At 44.6% G+C, this 18,100-nt stretch overlaps 1 protein-coding gene across 1 annotated transcript in view; it reads left to right on the top strand.

Annotated features, from left to right (window-relative positions):
• GTF2F2 (general transcription factor IIF subunit 2) overlaps positions 1-10,107 on the top strand; it is a 67,792-nt gene extending 57,685 nt beyond the window's left edge. Inside the window, exons 7-9 of the mRNA XM_083362355.1 lie at positions 677-776; positions 1,706-1,849; positions 8,869-10,107. Of these exons, the coding sequence (XP_083218481.1) occupies positions 677-776; positions 1,706-1,849; positions 8,869-8,988 (364 nt within the window). The 3' untranslated portion in view covers positions 8,989-10,107. The remainder of the gene's footprint in view (positions 1-676; positions 777-1,705; positions 1,850-8,868) is intronic.
• Positions 10,108-18,100: the final 7,993 nt, after the last annotated feature.

Raw genomic sequence — 18,100 nt, 5'->3', positions numbered from 1 at the left:
AAGCTTCTTCAGTGCCTTTTGAAAAAGCACCTTTGGGAAATACTGCACTAAGACATACTAGGGGAGCTCACAGTCCCCATGTCCCCGTGTCCCCATGTTGACAGTGCAAGAGAAGATGATGTTGGAAGGGACCTTGGAGGTCATCTAGTCCAACCCCCTGCTCAGGCAGGAAACCTATACCATTTCAGGCAAATGGCTGTCCAGTCTCTTCTGGAAAGCCTCCCAGTGTTGGAGGATTCACAGCTTCTGGAGGCAGGTTGTTCCACTGGTTCATTTTTCTCACTGTCAGGAAGTTTCTCCTTAGTTCCAGGTTGATTCTCTCCTTGAATCTGAATGATTCTTAACAATTTCCACACTGTAAAGTGACCACCACTTTGTTCCCGATGTCTCGAAGAGAGATTTTGTGCGACACGTTTCTCTGTTGCTTCCACTGAATTGTTTATCAGTAAGAAATTAATCTTCCTGTCTAATAACTGCCTCAGATTTGTTTCGTGCCTTCTCCCCAGACAAAGGCCTCCGAGGTCTAATCCAAAAAAGTTACTTTACTTTGACAAACTTGCTCTTTATCCGCATCCTTTCAGAGACGATTTTTAACTAATCACAAACGGGAGGATGCAGCGTAGTCCTTAATTAATTCTTGATCTCCTCTCTGATTTTTTTCCATTTCCTCTTTCAGGCTGCAGATAGAAGAATCCTCTAAACCAGTTAGCTGGACGGTGCAGCTGGACAAGGCAGTGACCACCAATTACAAGCCCGTGTCTAATCATCAGTACAACGTGAGTCGCTTTTCACCTTTGTTACTCTGGTTCTTCAACTCAGACAGGTTACCGGATATGATCGTTCAGCATCGCACACCACTTAGTAAGGGTGTTGTATGGATGGACGTCAGGGGTCCCCAACCGGGGGCGCGAGGCGATATTCCAGGCGGTGCAAAAACTAGAGTTTTCAAAATTATAGCGTATATGCATAACTCGTTGCCGTTATTTCGAACTTTTGTAAGGGGTGTGAGAATCTTATCAGAAGCGCTCTAGGGGTGCGGGGTATAGAAAAGGTTGGGAGCTGCTGGTGTGTGAGTGTGTGTGTGTGTGTATAATATATGTGTGTGTGTATAATATATGTCTGGATGTTAAATTTATTGGCCGCTCATCTTACCATAGAGTAACTCTGGGCGGCTTACAGTTACATCTTAGTTAAAACATAAAATGTTGAAATGAAACCTTACAGCCAAAGACACATGGGGAGAGGGAAGGGAGGGGAGTTGCAAAAAAACAACAGAGCTTGGAGAGCACCAAAGACCCCACAGTTCTCCTCCTCCTCAACTCCTTTCTAGCACTGATGATGTTACCTAGTTGGGTAGTGAAACGTCTGCAAGAAACAGCTGAGCTTGGAGAGCACCAAGGACCCCACAGTTGAATCCCGAGCTACAGATATATTCCCCTCTGTTGCCACATTAAAATTGGTTTGTTGGGTGAAGAGTGCTTTTGAATGTCACATCAATTCATTGCGTTGAATTGCTTTATGGGATAAATAAAAACCTTTTTTAAAGAAATTAAACCCAGTTCTATCAAAATACCCTAAAAATCCCTCTTCGCGCTACCATAAAAACTAAAGGGAGCTTGATTATTTCTCTCCGCTGTTAAACACAACGCTCCCCAACTAGTTTGAAAATACGTATTTTTGTTGTTGCTGTCATTTCAATGAATAGATTGACTACGAAAAGAAGAAAAAAGAGGACGGGAAGCGGGCCCGGGCTGAAAAGCAGCAGGTGTTGGACATGCTCTTCTCCGCTTTTGAGAAACACCAGTATTACAATATTAAAGACTTGGTGGATATAACTAAACAGCCCGTGGTAAGTCAATCCTAAAAATAAAATGTGAGCTGAAACCACAAATAGCTTTATTGGGTACAGTCCCAGAAGACATAAAGGAAAAGCATCACGGTTTGTGCTGACAGTTGCGAGAACAAATTATGCACAGTGTTGGAAAAGAGGAATCGTAGAGTTGCATAGAAACCTTGGGCTGGATGGGACCTCTGAAGTCTTCTAGTCCACCCCACCCCCCTGCCCAAGTCAGAAGACTTTATTTCACCTGTTTCCAGTCTCTTCTGGAAAGCCTCCCAGTGTTGGAGCATTCACAGCTTCTGGAGGCAAGGAGTTCCACTGGTTAATTGTTCTAACCGTCAGGAAGTTTCTCCTTAGTTCCAGGTTGTTTCTCTCCTGGATTAGTTTCCATCCGTTGCTTCTTGTCCTGCCTTCGGGCGCTTTGGAGAATAGGGTGACCCCCCTCTTCTTTGTGGTAGCCCCTCACATATCAGAACACCGCTATCCTGTCACCCCTCACCCTTCTCTTCTCTAGACTAGACAAACTCAGTTCCTGCAGCCGTTCTTCGTATCTTTTAGCCTCTAGGCCTCGTGTAAAAGCATATTGCAGTAATCCAGTTGAGCTGAGCTGGCCAGTCCAGGATCAAACACAACTGGCACACAAGACAAATCTGTGCAAACCAACCTCCCCACCCCCACTCCTTGCTTTTTAAGCAGGAGCCACGGGTCTAGGACAGGGGTGGGGAACTTTGGCTCTTTTATGACTCGTGGACTTCAACTCCCAGAATTCCTGAGCCACCCCTGTCCCCACCCTGACCTCCACTGTCTCCCAGAGTGTGCCCAAATTCACGTTCGTTGCACTGATGACACCATCTAACCATCTTCTCCTCCTCTGCCATCTCCTTCTCCTTCGGCCTTCCATCTTTCCCAACATCGGGGTCCTCTCCAAGGAGTCCTCTCTTCTTCTCTGGTGGCCAAAGTGTTTGAGCTTCACCTTCAGTCCCTGTCCTTCCAAAGGATGGTCAGGGTTGGTTTCCTTCAAGGTTGACCAATTGGACCTCCTTGCAGCCCAGGGGACTCTTCAGAGTCTTCTCCAGCACCACAATTCTTTGGTGCTCGGCCTTCCTCGTGGTCCAGCTCTCTCAGCCATACATGGTTGTGGTTCAGTTGCTGGGCCATGCCTGATTCTACACAACCCCATGGACCACAGCATGCCAGGCCTACCCTCGACCTCCGCTGTCTCCTGGAGTTTGCCCAATTTCACGTTTATCGTGTCAGTTACACCATCTAACCATCTCTCCTCCGCCACCGTCTTCCTTCTCCTTCAGCCTTCCATCTTTCCCAACACCTGGCTCTTCTCCATTGAATGCTCTCTTCTCATTTGGTGGCCAAAGTATTTGAGCTTCAGCTTTGGTCTTCGTCCTTCCAAAGGACGCGCAGGATTGGTTTCCTTTGGGGCTGACCGACTGGGCCTTCTTGCAGACTCTCAAGAGCCTTTGCCCACTCCCCAATTTGGAAGCATCTGCAGATGACAGTTCCCCACGTAATATTGTCGTCGTGCTAAATTTCATCACCACCGCTTAAAACAGTTGGAACAAAGAGATCTCTACGGCGAGTTATTCTGCAGTTACCTTCAGTGGAGTAGGCTTAATTACGCTGTGTATTTTGAATCAGCCCTCTTGATTCTCCCACGTCGAAGGGTCTGGAGTTGTGGCTGTTGAGGAACCCGTTGCCATAAATTGAAATGTTTCCCTTGCAGCGGTGAGCCAGTTGCTCTAGAACAGAGGACCCCAACCTTTTGGGCACCAGGGACCCTTTGGTTCCGTGGAGAGAGGTTTTTTCTGTGGACTGGAGGGTGCGTGGTTTTGTGTGCTGCATGCATCTCGCAGGCGTTACTTTGTGTGTTTGTGCAGACCGGTTGCTGGCATGTCGAGGCCCGGTACTGGTCCACGGTCCGGGGTTTGGGGGACTCCTGGACTAGATGATCGCTTAGGACAGAGGTCCCCAACCTTTTGGGCACCAGGGGCCGGTTCCGTGGGGAGAGGTTTTTCTGCGGACGAGAGGGGTGCGTGGTTTTGTGTGCTGTCTGCATCCCAAGGATGGGGATTTGCTTGTTTGTGCGGACCAGTTGCTGGCATGCCGCAGCCCGGACCGGGGGTTGGGGACCCCTGCTGTAGAGAAGGCAAATTGTAGATACTTGTTTTATTCCTCCATGCCGCCTCGCCTCTGGCGGCTGCTGTTCTAACTCCTTCGCCTCCTACAAAATAAGTAGCTGACTAATAGTTTTGTTTCTCCGTGACAGATATTGATTTTGCTCCTCTCGTTAGAAAGGCAAGAAAAATAGGAGAAGATCCACCCAGGAGCCGGTGTGGGAGGCTTCTAATGGATAGAGAAAGCCGAACGTTCATTTCGAAGGATAAACAGAGACAAAAAAACTAATCAAAGTCTGCCCAATTTCCCACCTGTCTCTCTTTCCAACTGACGCTTCGGAAGGACGCGAGCCGTCGCCGGCACCTTGCGGGGCTCGGCAGGCAGAATTTTACGCGTTGCGTAGTGGGCGTAATCCCCCCCAGCTTACGGCCACAGTTGGGCCCAGTTGCTAAGCGAACAGAATTTGTTGCCTTGGGTTTCGCCCCATTTTACGACGTTTTTGGCCGCTGTTGTTAAAGCGAATTGCTGCAGTTGTTGAGTTAGTAACCCGGTTGTTAAGCGGATCCAGTTTGCCCCGTGGACTTTGCTCGTCAGAAGGTCGCAAAAAGGGGATCACGCCACACACGCGTGCGCACACACACACACACACACACACCGGGACACTGTGACTGTCACCAATGTGAATCAATTGTCAAGCACCCGAAGGTCAATCACCCTGGGGGTGCTGCAGCGGTCGTAAGTGCAAAAAGGGGTGCCGTTGTAACTTTGAACGGTCACTAAACGAACCGTTGTAAGCCGAGGACTGCTTGCATGCAGTATCCAGCGGACGTCTTCAGAGGTTCTTAGGGTCCGACCTTCAGCCAGGAGTTGAGTTTAAGGTGTGGCTGCGTTGTCGGAAATGCTCGACGCTTCTTTCCGTGGGGTTGCGTGAGAGAAGCCGAGCTGCGAGACCGTCTTGGACTATAACAGTATGATCTGCGCGACCCCCAACCCCTGGATAGAAATAGCTCCTGCCTGCTAAAACCCTCCAAAATACACCCAAACACACACACATACACACACACACACACACACACACACCGCTGTTTGGCTTCTGGGGCGGAGGACATTGCTGTCCTGCTCTTGTCCCTCTGCGGCAGGCACCGTCCCTTCTAATATCTGTAGTAACTGATGAAGGATGCTGAGAAGGCAGTTTGCGCAGGGCGGTTGAAGGCAAGAAGGATCACACTGAAGTTGTGTCGCTGGTGTAACCTTGGATTGTTTGGCCGGGAGGAGTGTTACTTGTTGCACTTGAGGACCTTCTCATCAGGCTTCTGATGTCCCTGCATGAGCTGTGCAGTCTGGAATTGCCATCCTAGATTCTCCATGCTTTTGATAGGAACCCGTGCGAGACCGTTCCTTCATCCTTCCATGTTCTTCTGCCTTCATCATCCGTGGTCTTTGAGATCATGGATGGCTCCTCCTCCTCCTCCTCCTGATGATGTTCCCTAGTTGGGTCACGAAACATTTGCAAGGAAACCACCAGACTCATAGCACACGGAGGGCCCCACATTCTCCTCTTCCCACAAAGGCAGCCGATCCTCTTTTTTGTCTTTCTAAGTCAACTGAGCCTCGACCCGTTAGTTGTAAGGTGGCGTACATCTAAACAAGCGATAAGCACAGGCCTACTGGTTAAGTATCTCTCTTACTTAAAGCACCCAGTTGCAGCTCCCAACATCTTGAAATTGGAATGTTCCTCCTCTGGAAAGTACATTTTCTTCTAACTGTAATTTTTTTTTTCCTGCTTGGCGAGACCAGGCAAGTGAAATGGCCTTTAATTAATCAGTTCCTCTTAATTACTGGTTTCGTCACATTGTTTCTCCTTTTCTTCCATAATGGGAAAAGCCTGTTTGACTGCAGAAGAAAACCGAACTGGAGGAAGGCAGTCATTACAGAGCACTAGAGCAGCGTTTCCCAACCTTAGGAACTTGAAGATGCGTGGACTTCAACTCCCAGAATTCCCCAGCCAGCTATGCTGGCTGGGGAATTCTGGGAGTTGAAGTCCACGCATCTTCAAGTTCCTAAGGTTGGGAAACGCTGCACTAGAGAGAGAGGCGGGGGGGGGGGGGAGAGAGAGAGAGAAAGAGGAACAGAGGGAGAGGGAGGGGGAAAGAGGGAGGGAGGGAGAGGGAAAGAAGAGAAGGAGGGAGATAGGCAGAGGGAGAAAGAGATAGAGAAAGAAGAAAGAAAGAGGGATGCAGGGAGAGGGAGGGGGAAAGAGAGAGAGGGAAGGAGGAAGAGGAAGAGAAAGAAGAGAGAGGGAGGGAGGAAAAGGGAGAGAGAGAAAGAGAGGGAGGGAGGGAGGAAGAAAGAGGGAGAGTCTATTTCCAGGGCAAGAATCTATGAGAATCAGTCGTTCCCAGCTGTGCTGAAATGAGAATAACAGGATAGCAGGGTTGGGAGGGACCGAGGAGGCCTTCTGGTCCAACCCCCCCCCCCTCAAGCAGGAGACCCTCGACCACTCTGGCTGCCCAGTCTCTTTTAAAGACCTTATTAGTCTTCTTTTTTTAAAAAAAAGATGGAGAAAATAGTAGAGCTTCCTGCAATGGAGTTGCTTTGGGAATATCATAGAGTCATAGAAACACGGGGTTGGAAGTCCTGTCCTGTTATTCCATCATGGACAAATGATGGGACAAATGTCCAGTCTGTTCTTGAAAACCTCCAGTGTTGGAGCATCCACAGCTTCTGGAGGCAGGTAGTTCCACAGGTTAATTGTTCTCACTGTCAGGAAATGTCTCCTTAGTTCCAGGTTGCTTCTCTCCTTGGTTAGTTTCCATCCGTTGCTTCTTGTCCGGCCTTCTGGTGCTTTGGAGAATAGGTAGACACCCCCCCTCTTCTTTGTGGTGGACTAGCTGTAGTATTCTCTTGGCCGTAGGTTTTGCTTTGAGTATCATAGCCCAGTTTGGCCTTGCTCCACTCAGGAAAAAACCCAATTACACATTCCAAGTTGGAAAAGGACAGGGATGCCCGGACAGGTCCAGTCTCTCCTTTGAGAAGATCCTCAGTCATCCATGTCACAGTTATCCCAAAAGTGCTTTTTTTCAGGACTTTGTTTTTCCTTCAAAGATGCTTCCTTTCTCATCCAAGAAGCTTCTTCAGCTCTGACTGGATGGTGGGGAAGGGAAGGATTTATACTCCTTGCAGACCACTGGTCATTTGCCTCCTTTTAGAGAGTCGTTGAGGCCACTTGGAGGTTTATCTGCGTCCTCAGAGGTCACCTGAATGGTGCAAATGGGTGTGGAGCCTTCTCGCAACAGTCCCCAGAAGGCTCCACCCCCACTTGCACCACTCAGGTGACCCCTGAGGACACAGGTAATCAATCCTCCAAGTGGCCTCAACGACTCTCTAAAAAATTGCAAATGACCAGCGGTCTGCAAGGAGTATAAATCCTTCCATCCTTCCCACCATCCATTCAGAGCTGAAGAAGTTTCTGGGATGAGAAGCGAGACGTCTTCAAAGCATAATAAGAAAGTCCAGTTGCTGGTTCTTGACCAACAAATGTATTGTTTTGGACTCATGTGGTAAGTTGCTGCCCCCTTGTGGGGAGTTGATGCTTTACTGTATGATTAATATTTGGGGAGCTGACACCCAGAATCCCCCATCTTAAGTGTTAACTGCTTTGAATCTACAGCTATTTTGGAAACGTGTAGAACAGGGGTCTTCAAACGTGGCCCTTTCACGACTTGTGGACTTCAACTCCCAGAATTCCTCAGCCAGGCACGTGTGCCTGGCTGAGGAATTCTGGGAGTTGAAGTCCACAAGTCGTGAAAGGGCCACGTTTGAAGACCCCTGGAGTAGAGGGAATGCTTGCAAGGAAGATCCAACTATCTTCCATGAAGCCAGATATTAAAGAGATTTATCTATTTTAGCCATTGTCTATCTACTGTAGGATGAAGGCCTCTGGCTTCGTAGCAACAATTCTATTCTCATTATTATTTTTTAGAAAAATAGAGCTGGTTCCCATTAAAAATTGGGCAAACGTGATGGGTTTATTGTTATTTTTTTTCTTTAAAAAATTAAAGAGATATTTTTAATTTTGTCGGTTTTAATTTGAAAAGAGAAGCAACCTATTAATGAGAAATTTTCTGAGAGTGAGAACAATCAACCAGTGGAACAGCCTGCCTCCAGAAGCTGTGGGTGCTTCATCCGTGGAGGTTTTTAAGAAGAGACTGGACCGTCACCTGTCTGAAATGGTATAGGGTCTCCTGCTTGGGCTGGGGGGTTGGACTAGATGACCTCCAAGGTCCCTTCCAACTATGTTATTCTGCAATTTCTAATGCAGAGATAGATAGATGGATGGATAGATAGATATAGGTGACAGATAGGATAGTGATGATAGATAGATAGATAGATAGATAGATAGATAGATAGATAGATAGATAGATATGTTAGATAGGATAGTGATGATAGATAGAATTTAGAATAGCAGAGTTGAAAGTGACCTTGGAGGTCTTCTAGTCCAACCCCCTGCTCAGGCAGGTAACCCTGTACCATTTCAGACAAATGCCTGTCTTCTTAGAAACCTCCAGTGATGGAGCATTCACAGCTTCTGGAGGCAGGTTGTTCCACTGGTTAATTGTTCTCACTGTCGGGAAGTTTCTCCTTAATTCCAGGTTGTTTTCCTCCTTGATTAGTTTCCATCCATTGTTTCTTCTGCCCTCTGGTGTTTTGAAAACCACATTGCTCAACATTGAATTCTGAGGGAGAAGAAAAATGAATTAACCTCCTCCTTCAACTTGCTGTAAATGTATTCTCTGAAGGGAGATTGTCCTTGGCCTGGAATAGGGGATCGGTTGGCTACAACGTAATGACGTCCCGTGTTCATACCACGTTCAGTCAACCTCTCTGCTTTCTTTCAGATCTATTTAAAGGAAATTTTGAGAGAAATAGGCATCTACAATTTTAAGGGGCCACACAAAAGTACTTGGGAACTTAAGCCGGAATACAGGCATTATCAAAATGAAGATAAAAGCGATTAGCAACCAGGAAGCCTCATCAACTTTGAAAGCAGGAGAAAACTTCATCATTAAAAGAGTAAGCTTTTGTAATCAGCCCTGTCTTCATTGCTTAAAAGATTTTTCTGGAATGCTATCTAACTTTTTAGTGGTATGTTTATTGCATACAAATTATTTATAGAATAAACATGTATTTGGGTTTTTAATGTATGGCCTTTTCTTGTAATTTCTTGCATTTTATAAAAATATAACCATGTTAATAAATGGAGTAGAAGTTTTATTTAATCCTGGGCTGGTATTAGGACCAGCCTCTTGAGTCAGCCCATATATAGAACAATAGAGAAATCTGAAAATACTTTAAAGACAAATACATTTATTTTAAAAATTATTTACCTTCTGGGATCCAGGCTGTACTTGTCTTTTGGTTCCAAATGACACAGCTACACTTTTGAAAACTGTTCTCCAAGAACATGTCATGTCATGGTGAATAGCCTTTACATGCTTATCAGAATAATTAGAAGTTGGACATATTTTCAATTGGCCATAAATGGGTTTTAAAATGAGCCACGTAGAAGAAACTTTATATTTTAGGCACATAGGTGATAGTGAAAAGAAGGAAAAAAATAACCGAATTAAAAGCGAAAATTCTGGACATAATCTAAGGTTCTGTTTCCATTGAGAATGCAAATCAGCTGGCGTTTCTCTTGCAGCCTTCAAAATTAGTTCTGGAAGGTTGATGAAACTTAGAACATAATACATAGAATAACAGAGTGGGAAGGGACACCAGAGGTCTTCTAGTCCAACCCCCTCCCTGCTCAAGCGAGAAACCCTATACCAGGGGTGTCACACTCGCAACGTCACCTGATGTGTCATGACCTATCGTGACTTTTCCCTCATTACCGGCAACGGGGTGGGCGCGGTTTCAGCACGACGCATCCAGCCCGTGGGCCGGCAGTTTGACACCCCATTTCAGACAACTTTCAATACTGCTGGCAGAAAAACCTCATAGACACAGTCCTGAAAGGACTTGGAAGTCCAATTTGACGTACTCCTGAAATCCCCCTCCCCAAATGTGAATTAAAATGGGGAACATGAAGCAGAAAAATTGCTCCCTCTGACAGTAACGTTACAATGCATTTTCTCTGATTCTAAAACGTACTGTCGAGTAATTTTGTTGATCTATACCATTTCAGACAAATGGTTGTCCAATCTCTTCTTGAAAGTCTTCAGTGATGGAGCAGCCACAACTTCTGGAGGCAAGCGGTTCCACCGGTTGATTGCTGACACCGTTAGGAAAATTCTCCTCAGTTCTAGGTTGCTTCTCTCCTTTAACTTCAAAAGCAGGTGTGATGTACAAAGGGATAGGGCATATCTTAGAGATACTGTTGGACGTCTTCCATCTGGGTTATCAGCACAGATGTGTTGTGGCCTTTCCAGCTCTGGTTTGCACCAGAATCTTGGGATTAACCAAGATGTAGAATCCAGGTAAACTTTGCAGAACATAGATGTTCCAGAGTGAACCAGTCAGAATTTAGCCTCGAGCATTGATTGGCCAAAAGTTCACTTGGAAAGAACCTCTGTATCTATTATGCCAGAACATCCACGCTGGAAGTTACATAAGTGAAATAAATAAAAGAAGAAGAAGTTCACATTCCCACAAAGTTGTAACCACCATTTTTGTGTTACAAAAAAGTTGAATCAGGTAAGGAAAAAAGACCCAACAGAATGTTAGGTATTCTATCATTTTGAAATTGGTTATCCCAAAGGGGCTTTTTTCGCGAGGCAACTGGACTAGAACAGAACAGAACAGAACAGTGCTGGAAGGGACCCGGGAGGTCTTCTAGTCCAGCCCCCTGCTCAAGCAGGAGAACCTATACTGTCTCAGTCACAAGATTGTCCAGTCTCTTTATAAAAACTTTCAGTGATGCAGCGCCCACAATTTCTGGTGGCTAGCTCTTCCACTGGTTGATTTTCCTCACTGTCAGAAAGTTTCTCCTTAATTCCAGGTTGCTTCTCTCTTTGGTCAGTTTCCAGCCCCTCAGATACTGGAACGCTGCTATCATGTCTCCCTTATTTCTTCTTTTCTTTAGACTAGCCAGACCCAAGTCCTGCAGCCGTTCTTTGTATGTTTTAGTCTCCAGGCCTTGGATCATCTTAGTTGCTCTTTTCTGAACTTTTTCCCAAACTCTCAACATCTTTTTTGTGATATGGTGACCAAAATTGGCTGCAGTATTCCAGGTGTGGCCTTACTATAGGGCTTTGTAAAGCGGTACTAATACTTTACATGTTCTTGATTCTATGTCTCTGTTTATACAAGCCAGGATTGTATTGGCTTTTTTGGCTGCTGCTGCACACGGCTGGCTCACGGTCAAGTGATGGTCCACTAGGACTCCACGGTCCCTCCCATAGTTGCTGTTTTTGAGTCAGGTCTTGCCCAGTCTGTATTTGTGCCTTTGGTTTTTCCTGCCTAAATGTAAAACTTTGCATTTCTCCACGTTGAAACTCATTTTGTTGGACAGGGCCCATTGTTCAAGTTTGTGAAGATCTTTTTGGATCCCGGGTTGGTCTTCTGGGGTCTTGGCTACTCCTGACAGGTGGGTGTCATCTGCGAATTTGATGAGTTCTCCTTCAGTTCCCTCATCTAAGTTATTTATGAAGATATTGGAAGAGTTTACTGAGCCTAAGACGGATCCTTGTGGTACCCCACTGCTTGCTTCTCTCCATGTGGATGTAGTGCCATTGAGGACTACTCGTTGAGTACGGTTTGTCAGCCAGCTACAGATCCACCTGGTGGTGATGTTGTCTATTCCACCTTTTCCTAGCTTACCAAGGAGTAGGTTGTGGTCTACTTTGTCAAATGCCTTACTGAAATCTAGGCATACTACATCCACTGCTTTTCACTGGTCTACTAGTTTAGTCCCTTTATCGAAGAATGAGATCAGATTGGTCTGGCCCGGTCTATTTTTAACAAACCCGTGCTGGCTGCTAGTTATAACGTTCTTTGCTTCTAGTTGCTCGCAGATCTGTTTTTTTATTATCTTTTCTCGGATCTTTCCAGGTATTGATGTTTAAACTGATTGGTCTGTATTTCCTGGGTTGTTTCCCCCCCTTTCTTGAAGATGGGGACCACATCAGCCCTTTTCCAATCCTCGGGCACTTCCCTGGTGCTCCAGGATTTATGGAGGATGTGGTGCAACGGTTCTGAGATAACCTCTGTGTTAGGCATATGGTGTTAGCCTACAATGTTGGGTTGAAAATATATTAACCATAATGCTATGTCTTTAAGAAGTTAATTGGCCTGTTGTTGTTGTTGTTAGTTGCGAAGTCGTGTCCGACCCATCGCAACCTTATGGACAACGTTCCACCAGGCCTTCCTGTCCTCTGCCATCTTCTGGAGTCCATTTAAGATCACGCCTACTGCTTCTGTGACTCCATCCAGCCACCTCATTCTCTGTCGTCCCCTTCTTCTCTTGTCCTCAACCTTTCCCAGCATTAGGCTCTTCTCCAGTGAGTCCTTCCTTCTCATTAGGTGGCCAAAGGATTTGAGTTTTAGCTTCAGTAATTGGCCTATGGGTGTGTAAGTGTTCTCATGGCCATAAGAGGAAGCTAGGAACGTAGCTTCTCTCTCTCTCTGAATTCACTGATCTCTATTACTGTTTTTGCTCTGCTGTTGGTTTACTACTGTTGTAAACCTGAACTGTGTATTGACCTCTGGACTGGTAAGAAGACTTTGTAGTTTGGATTACTCCTTGGACTGTTGCTATTGTTTATGACTTGGACTGTTTATTTTTGACTGTGCATTTTTGTTTTTACACCACCCTCAAAAGTAAAATACAGCTCTTTCAGAACTCTGGGATGTCATCTGTCGGGTCCCAGTGATTTATATTCTTCAAGGCCAGATAGGTGTTCTCTTACCATTCTCTTGCTTATTTTGATTTTTTGTTTCTAGTATGTCTTTTGCAGTGTGGGTTTTTTTTTTTTTTTGGTGTGTTGGGCTATGGTTTTTTTGTGCGCGTGTGAAGACTGATGCAAAGTATGAGTTAAGCAGCTCTGCTTTCTCCGTTTGTAATTTCCTTACTATCTTCTCTCTTTAGCGGGCCTACACTTCCTTTGTTTCTCTTTGAAGACGTTTCTCTTCTCATCCAAGAAGCTTCTTCAGCTCTGACTGGACAGTGGGAGAATGGAAGGATTCATTGAGAGCTGAAGAAGTTTCTTTCCTGGATGAGAAGCGAAACATCTTCAGAGAAAAAAATTAAAGTCCAGTTGCCTCCTGGGAAAAACACCTTTAGGACAGCCATGACCTGGATGACGGAGGATCTCCACAACACGTTTGGCTGTAGCAGTATTATTTATCCTCTTTATTATCTTCCTTCTCCCCTTTTTTGGTCTTCTTCTTCTTCTGTTGTTTTGCAAGTAAGCTGAAGTAAGCTGCTGTACGGGAGACAAATTCATTGTGTGTCCAATCACACTTGGACGAATAAGATCCAATCCACCCTTACCCGCGTCCTTCTCAACTAGGTTGGCAGAATCTAGCCAGAAGGACGGAAGCCGCCACGTTTGGATCCCAAGAGTGGGTGGGCTTCAAGAACCTTTTATACCCCCCAAAAGTCCCTGCTTCCTTTGCTGGCAGCTTATCTTGATTTGTGGAATTACAAGCCTGCTGTCTTTAATCACTTGGTTCCTTCTTATCTCTCTCTCTCTCTCTCTCCCATCTAAAAGGGATCTTTTAGACTCGATTCCTGGCTTGCATCCATCTTGCTTACATGCCTGCTTCATCTTTGGCAATGGCAGCTTCAGCCTGGCCTCAGAAGGGCTACCACCATTGAGTTGCTGCTTCCCCATTTGTGAGCTACCTTGGCTTCCACTGTGAGATGGACTGAAGGCAAAACAATGGGTGGTGGACGTCATTAGCAAAATATTCAGCCAGAATGAATGGCTAATAAATACATCAAATCCTGCTTGAGGAGGGGGCCGGACTAGAAGACCTCCAAGGTCCCTTCTAGATTCTATTCTATTCTATTCTACATTCCATCCATTCTATTCTATTCTATTCTACATTCCATCCATTCTATTCTATTCTACATTCCATTCCATCTATTCTATTCTACATTCCATCTGTTCTGTTGTTCTATTCTATTCATTGGTGGCAGGGTTGTAGTAACACTATCTTTTCTATTGGTGGTAGGCGGTAGTAACTCTATCCTCTGTTGGTGGTAGGTTTGTACTAACGTTATTGTCACAGCATCTAAAATTTTGTTCCATGGTGCTTATCCCACCAGCAAGAGTAAGCTGGATTAAGGACTCCGCTTCTAATGAGGTAGCTTTATGGAGTGATTTCTGACTAAAGCATAGGATACCCCGTTGCATCCTATTTGGAAGCTTTATTTTCCGTTCCAGCGACCAAAGGAAGTGGAAAAGGTGCCTACGAACACGTAGCTTCCCCCCCCCAGGTCTTTTCTCAACTCTGCCTTAATGATGGCTAATTCAAACCTGCCTAAGATTTGCCAGTTGGCTTTCTAACACTGATCGGTGCTGGCCTCCGATGCTTTTCGATTTTGTCACCTTTTTAAATTGTAAACCATCTCAGTACCTTTTATGGAAAGGGGTGCTTGTGTATAAATAAGAGACCTTCTCACAAGAGTGTATTAAGCCTAACGTGGGTAAATTTATCTGGGATATTGTGTGGGATTGGGTAGCAATTTTCAGGAAACGGGATCTCAAGCTGCATTAGTGAAAGTCTGGAGATTCAATTTTCCTTGCAACGGAAGAGTTCAGATGTGCTTGTGACTCTCTAATATTTGACGCCCTATACTCTACCAAAGCTTATTAAGCACAGCAATAATCGCAACTGCAAAAACCTCTTTGAATCATGCCCCCAGACGTGCAGAAAAGGTCTATAAATTTCCATAAAAGCCTTTTATAAAATGTGGCGGTCCGAATTCCCTTAAAATTGCAAGCGCTTCAACTTTTCGTCCAAAGCAAGCATTACAGATTGAACACGGAAAGGATTGAATGGCAACAATTTAGAGAGAGATCGCCAAGGGGATTATTAAAACAAGCCTATTGGAAGCGCTCAGAATAAATAATGGAAGAGTTAAAATCAGCTCCACGAATTTAACAACCAACAATTAAAAAAAAAAAAAGTTTTGTCTTTTAAGGTGGACTCAAGGGCAAACGTAACATTGGCTCTTAGACCAAAAGATTATACGTCTTATGAAAGTTTTGCATTTGGACCTGCCAGCAAGACCCACTAAAACAATCCATGTTTTGCACTAAAAGAACATGAATACTCTTAGGCTAGTTCCTCTATACTATAGGAACAAACCTTTTTTCAAAAACAAAAAACCTTAATGCTTTGCTGCCTCAGGCCTATTGCAGTCTTTATAGACGTAAAAGTTTTTTTTTCCCCCCACCTAGCTGTTTTAAGCCTGGTCTTCTTGAAAACTTTCTTACAAAGAGAATAAACGTGCCCGGTTTTATATACTGAATAAATAGCCCAGTTGCAGTCGCACAATCTGGTGAGCAACAGGATGTGGCTCTTGATGCCCGGGAAATAGCAAGAGACTATAGCTTTGCCCAGCAATATGTGACTAATATTTAGCAAAAGACTATATAGTTTTGCCCAGCAGTATGTGACTAATATTTCAGTATTCTGGGTTGTTTTTTTCTTGAACATTTTGAACATAAGCCCCAAAATAGGAAGTCTGCCAGGGCAGTGAATAGATCTCACTCTGGCGTTTTTCTGTTATCCCGGCATAGTCCTTAATCAATGCTTGCTTGAATACAGTCTGCCAAGGATCCCTTCTAGTTCAAAAGACTTAAGATTGAAAACGCTGACGCCATGCATACAAAAGACCTTTTTCTTAGTAATTAAGCTCCCCTTGAGTCAAGCACCCAGGGTTTGTAGAAAATAAAGAGTGGAAAGGAAATAGTGACTTAAAAAAACAAAAACACACCACCCTCAACATTTAAGCTTAGGAAGTGAAATGTTTAAAAGATCAACCCAAAGTCCTGAGAATTAGCCATTTCAAGGGCAATGAAGCAGCACAGCTGAGCCAAAAAAAAAAAAAAAAAAGTCCACGCAAGTCACAGAAACATTAAGCGGTTTCCAACAATACAGTTTCGATAACAGTGTTTGGCTCCTTTCACGTGACCCTTTTGAAAGAGGTTATGAAAGACCCAAGGAAAGAAAAGCTACAGATAAAAGCTATCATGCACTCACTTCTATCTGAAGAAAATTTCCTCAGTTCTCCTCTGCTGCACGTGACGGGAACACGTCTGGTTGTGCTATACGCACATTTGCTCTTGCTTAATAACGCAAAACACCTGTGCTCCTAATGACCAATTTATTTTCTATAATAATAATAATAATAAAGTTGGAAGGGACCTTGGAGGTCATCTAGTCCAACCCCCTGCTCAGGCAGGAAACCCTAATAGGCAATTGTTTTAAGCATCACTTAAAAGCCCTGTGGCGCCATGCCGAACAGCAAAAGCTTTCAGGTGTTGGGACTCTATGAAGAACTCCACTTTGTCTATTTAGAATAACCTGCACAACGTCATTGAAACACAAAAGGATCCGCGCCTCACAAGCGCAAATACTAGAACCACACAAAATATCCAGAGCACTCAGCTTTCCGATCTTGTCAATTACAGCTAGCAATCCCCATTAAAACCAAAGCTGAAAATAATTTTAATAGTTTAACTTGCATATTTAAGATTTAAATAGGAGTGCATCTATCCACCTCTCATCTCTACATCATGTCTGCCTGTCATCTGGCCATCTAATCTGTCTCTATCTCTACCTATTATCTACCCATCTGTCTCTACATTTACCTATCCATCTCTAATCTCTCTCTACATCTATATCTATCCGTCTCTACATCTATCATCTCCAATCTCTCTACATATCTGTATCTATCCATCTCTGCAGGGCTTTTTTTCTCATAGAACGCTGAGAACGGAGTTCCGGCACCTTTTCTGGATGGAACCTTGTAGGGTAGGCAAGGCGGGTTGTATGACGTGTGTGAGTTCCGGCACCTTTTTCTTTTACAAAAAAAGCACTGCATCTCTGTCTCTACATCTATCCATCTCTAATCTGTCTCTCTCTATATGTCTCTATCTGTACATCAGTCTATCATCTATCTACACACCAGTCAACGGTTAAGCTTTATAGAAAAATAAGGCCATGATAAAAAGTAAAACCGACTCAACGATCAACTAAACCTGCCATTCCCTAAAATAACGCACTTTCATTTACAAAATTATCATGTCTGCTTAGATCTACCAGCTCTTTATACACAGAATCCAGAGCAACTCGATCTGCGCTCCGCAATTCCTAAATTTATGCATATTTTAACTACCAGTGCTGAGCTAAACAGCTCTTGCTAGCCAGGTGGAAAGATTCATCTATCCTCGTTTACAGCCAAGAGAGGTTTGATGGGAAAAAAATTTTTTAAGCATTTCTTTTTGCTCAAGAGAAACGCGGACAGAGAGTCCTGTGGGCAACTGAACTCTCCAAATTAGCATTCAAGACTTTTAGTCCTGTTATGGCACCACACCAGGCTCCCTTCTTATCCATCGTGCTGGAAAGCCATTTTGTTGACCCCCCATTTCCTAGTTTGCCAGCTGAGGAATCTGTTTGCAGGCACCCCCTTCCCCTCCAAATGGAGAGCGCAGACTGGCCTCTCTCCCGTCATCTGCAACTGCCCAGATCGTGTATTATTGCCCAGAACCCTGGTAGAAGTAACTGCGTCTGACTGTAGTAAACAAGGTATAATAATTCTCAAGTAACGTGATATAGATCCCTGCCCCCACCTCCCCGATTACAACTACTTCAGGGGTGGGGGTGGGGGAGAAATAACCATTCCAGTACTTCAAACTTTGCACAATTCAAACTGGAAGCACACAATGCTTGCTGCGTAGAGCCGTTCCCTTTGATCCGTGTAGTCTGCTACCAAACTGCCACTAAGGGCTTCAGGCTTAGGAATTGATACACCACACAGCAAATTAGTAACCTGTGATTAAATTGGTATGATACTTATGTATTTAAATTACAGTGATTTCGTTATGACGTCGCCAGCAATGCCTCGAGAACGTGTAGATTCTTTGCCCAATATTCTCGTTCCCGCTGCCAAGC

The sequence above is a fragment of the Vipera ursinii genome (genome assembly GCF_947247035.1).
Source record: "Vipera ursinii genome assembly, chromosome: 4".
Lineage (NCBI taxonomy): Eukaryota > Metazoa > Chordata > Lepidosauria > Squamata > Viperidae > Vipera > Vipera ursinii.
Note: the sequence above shows the minus strand (reverse complement) of the source record. Positions and strands in the feature narration are given on the sequence as shown.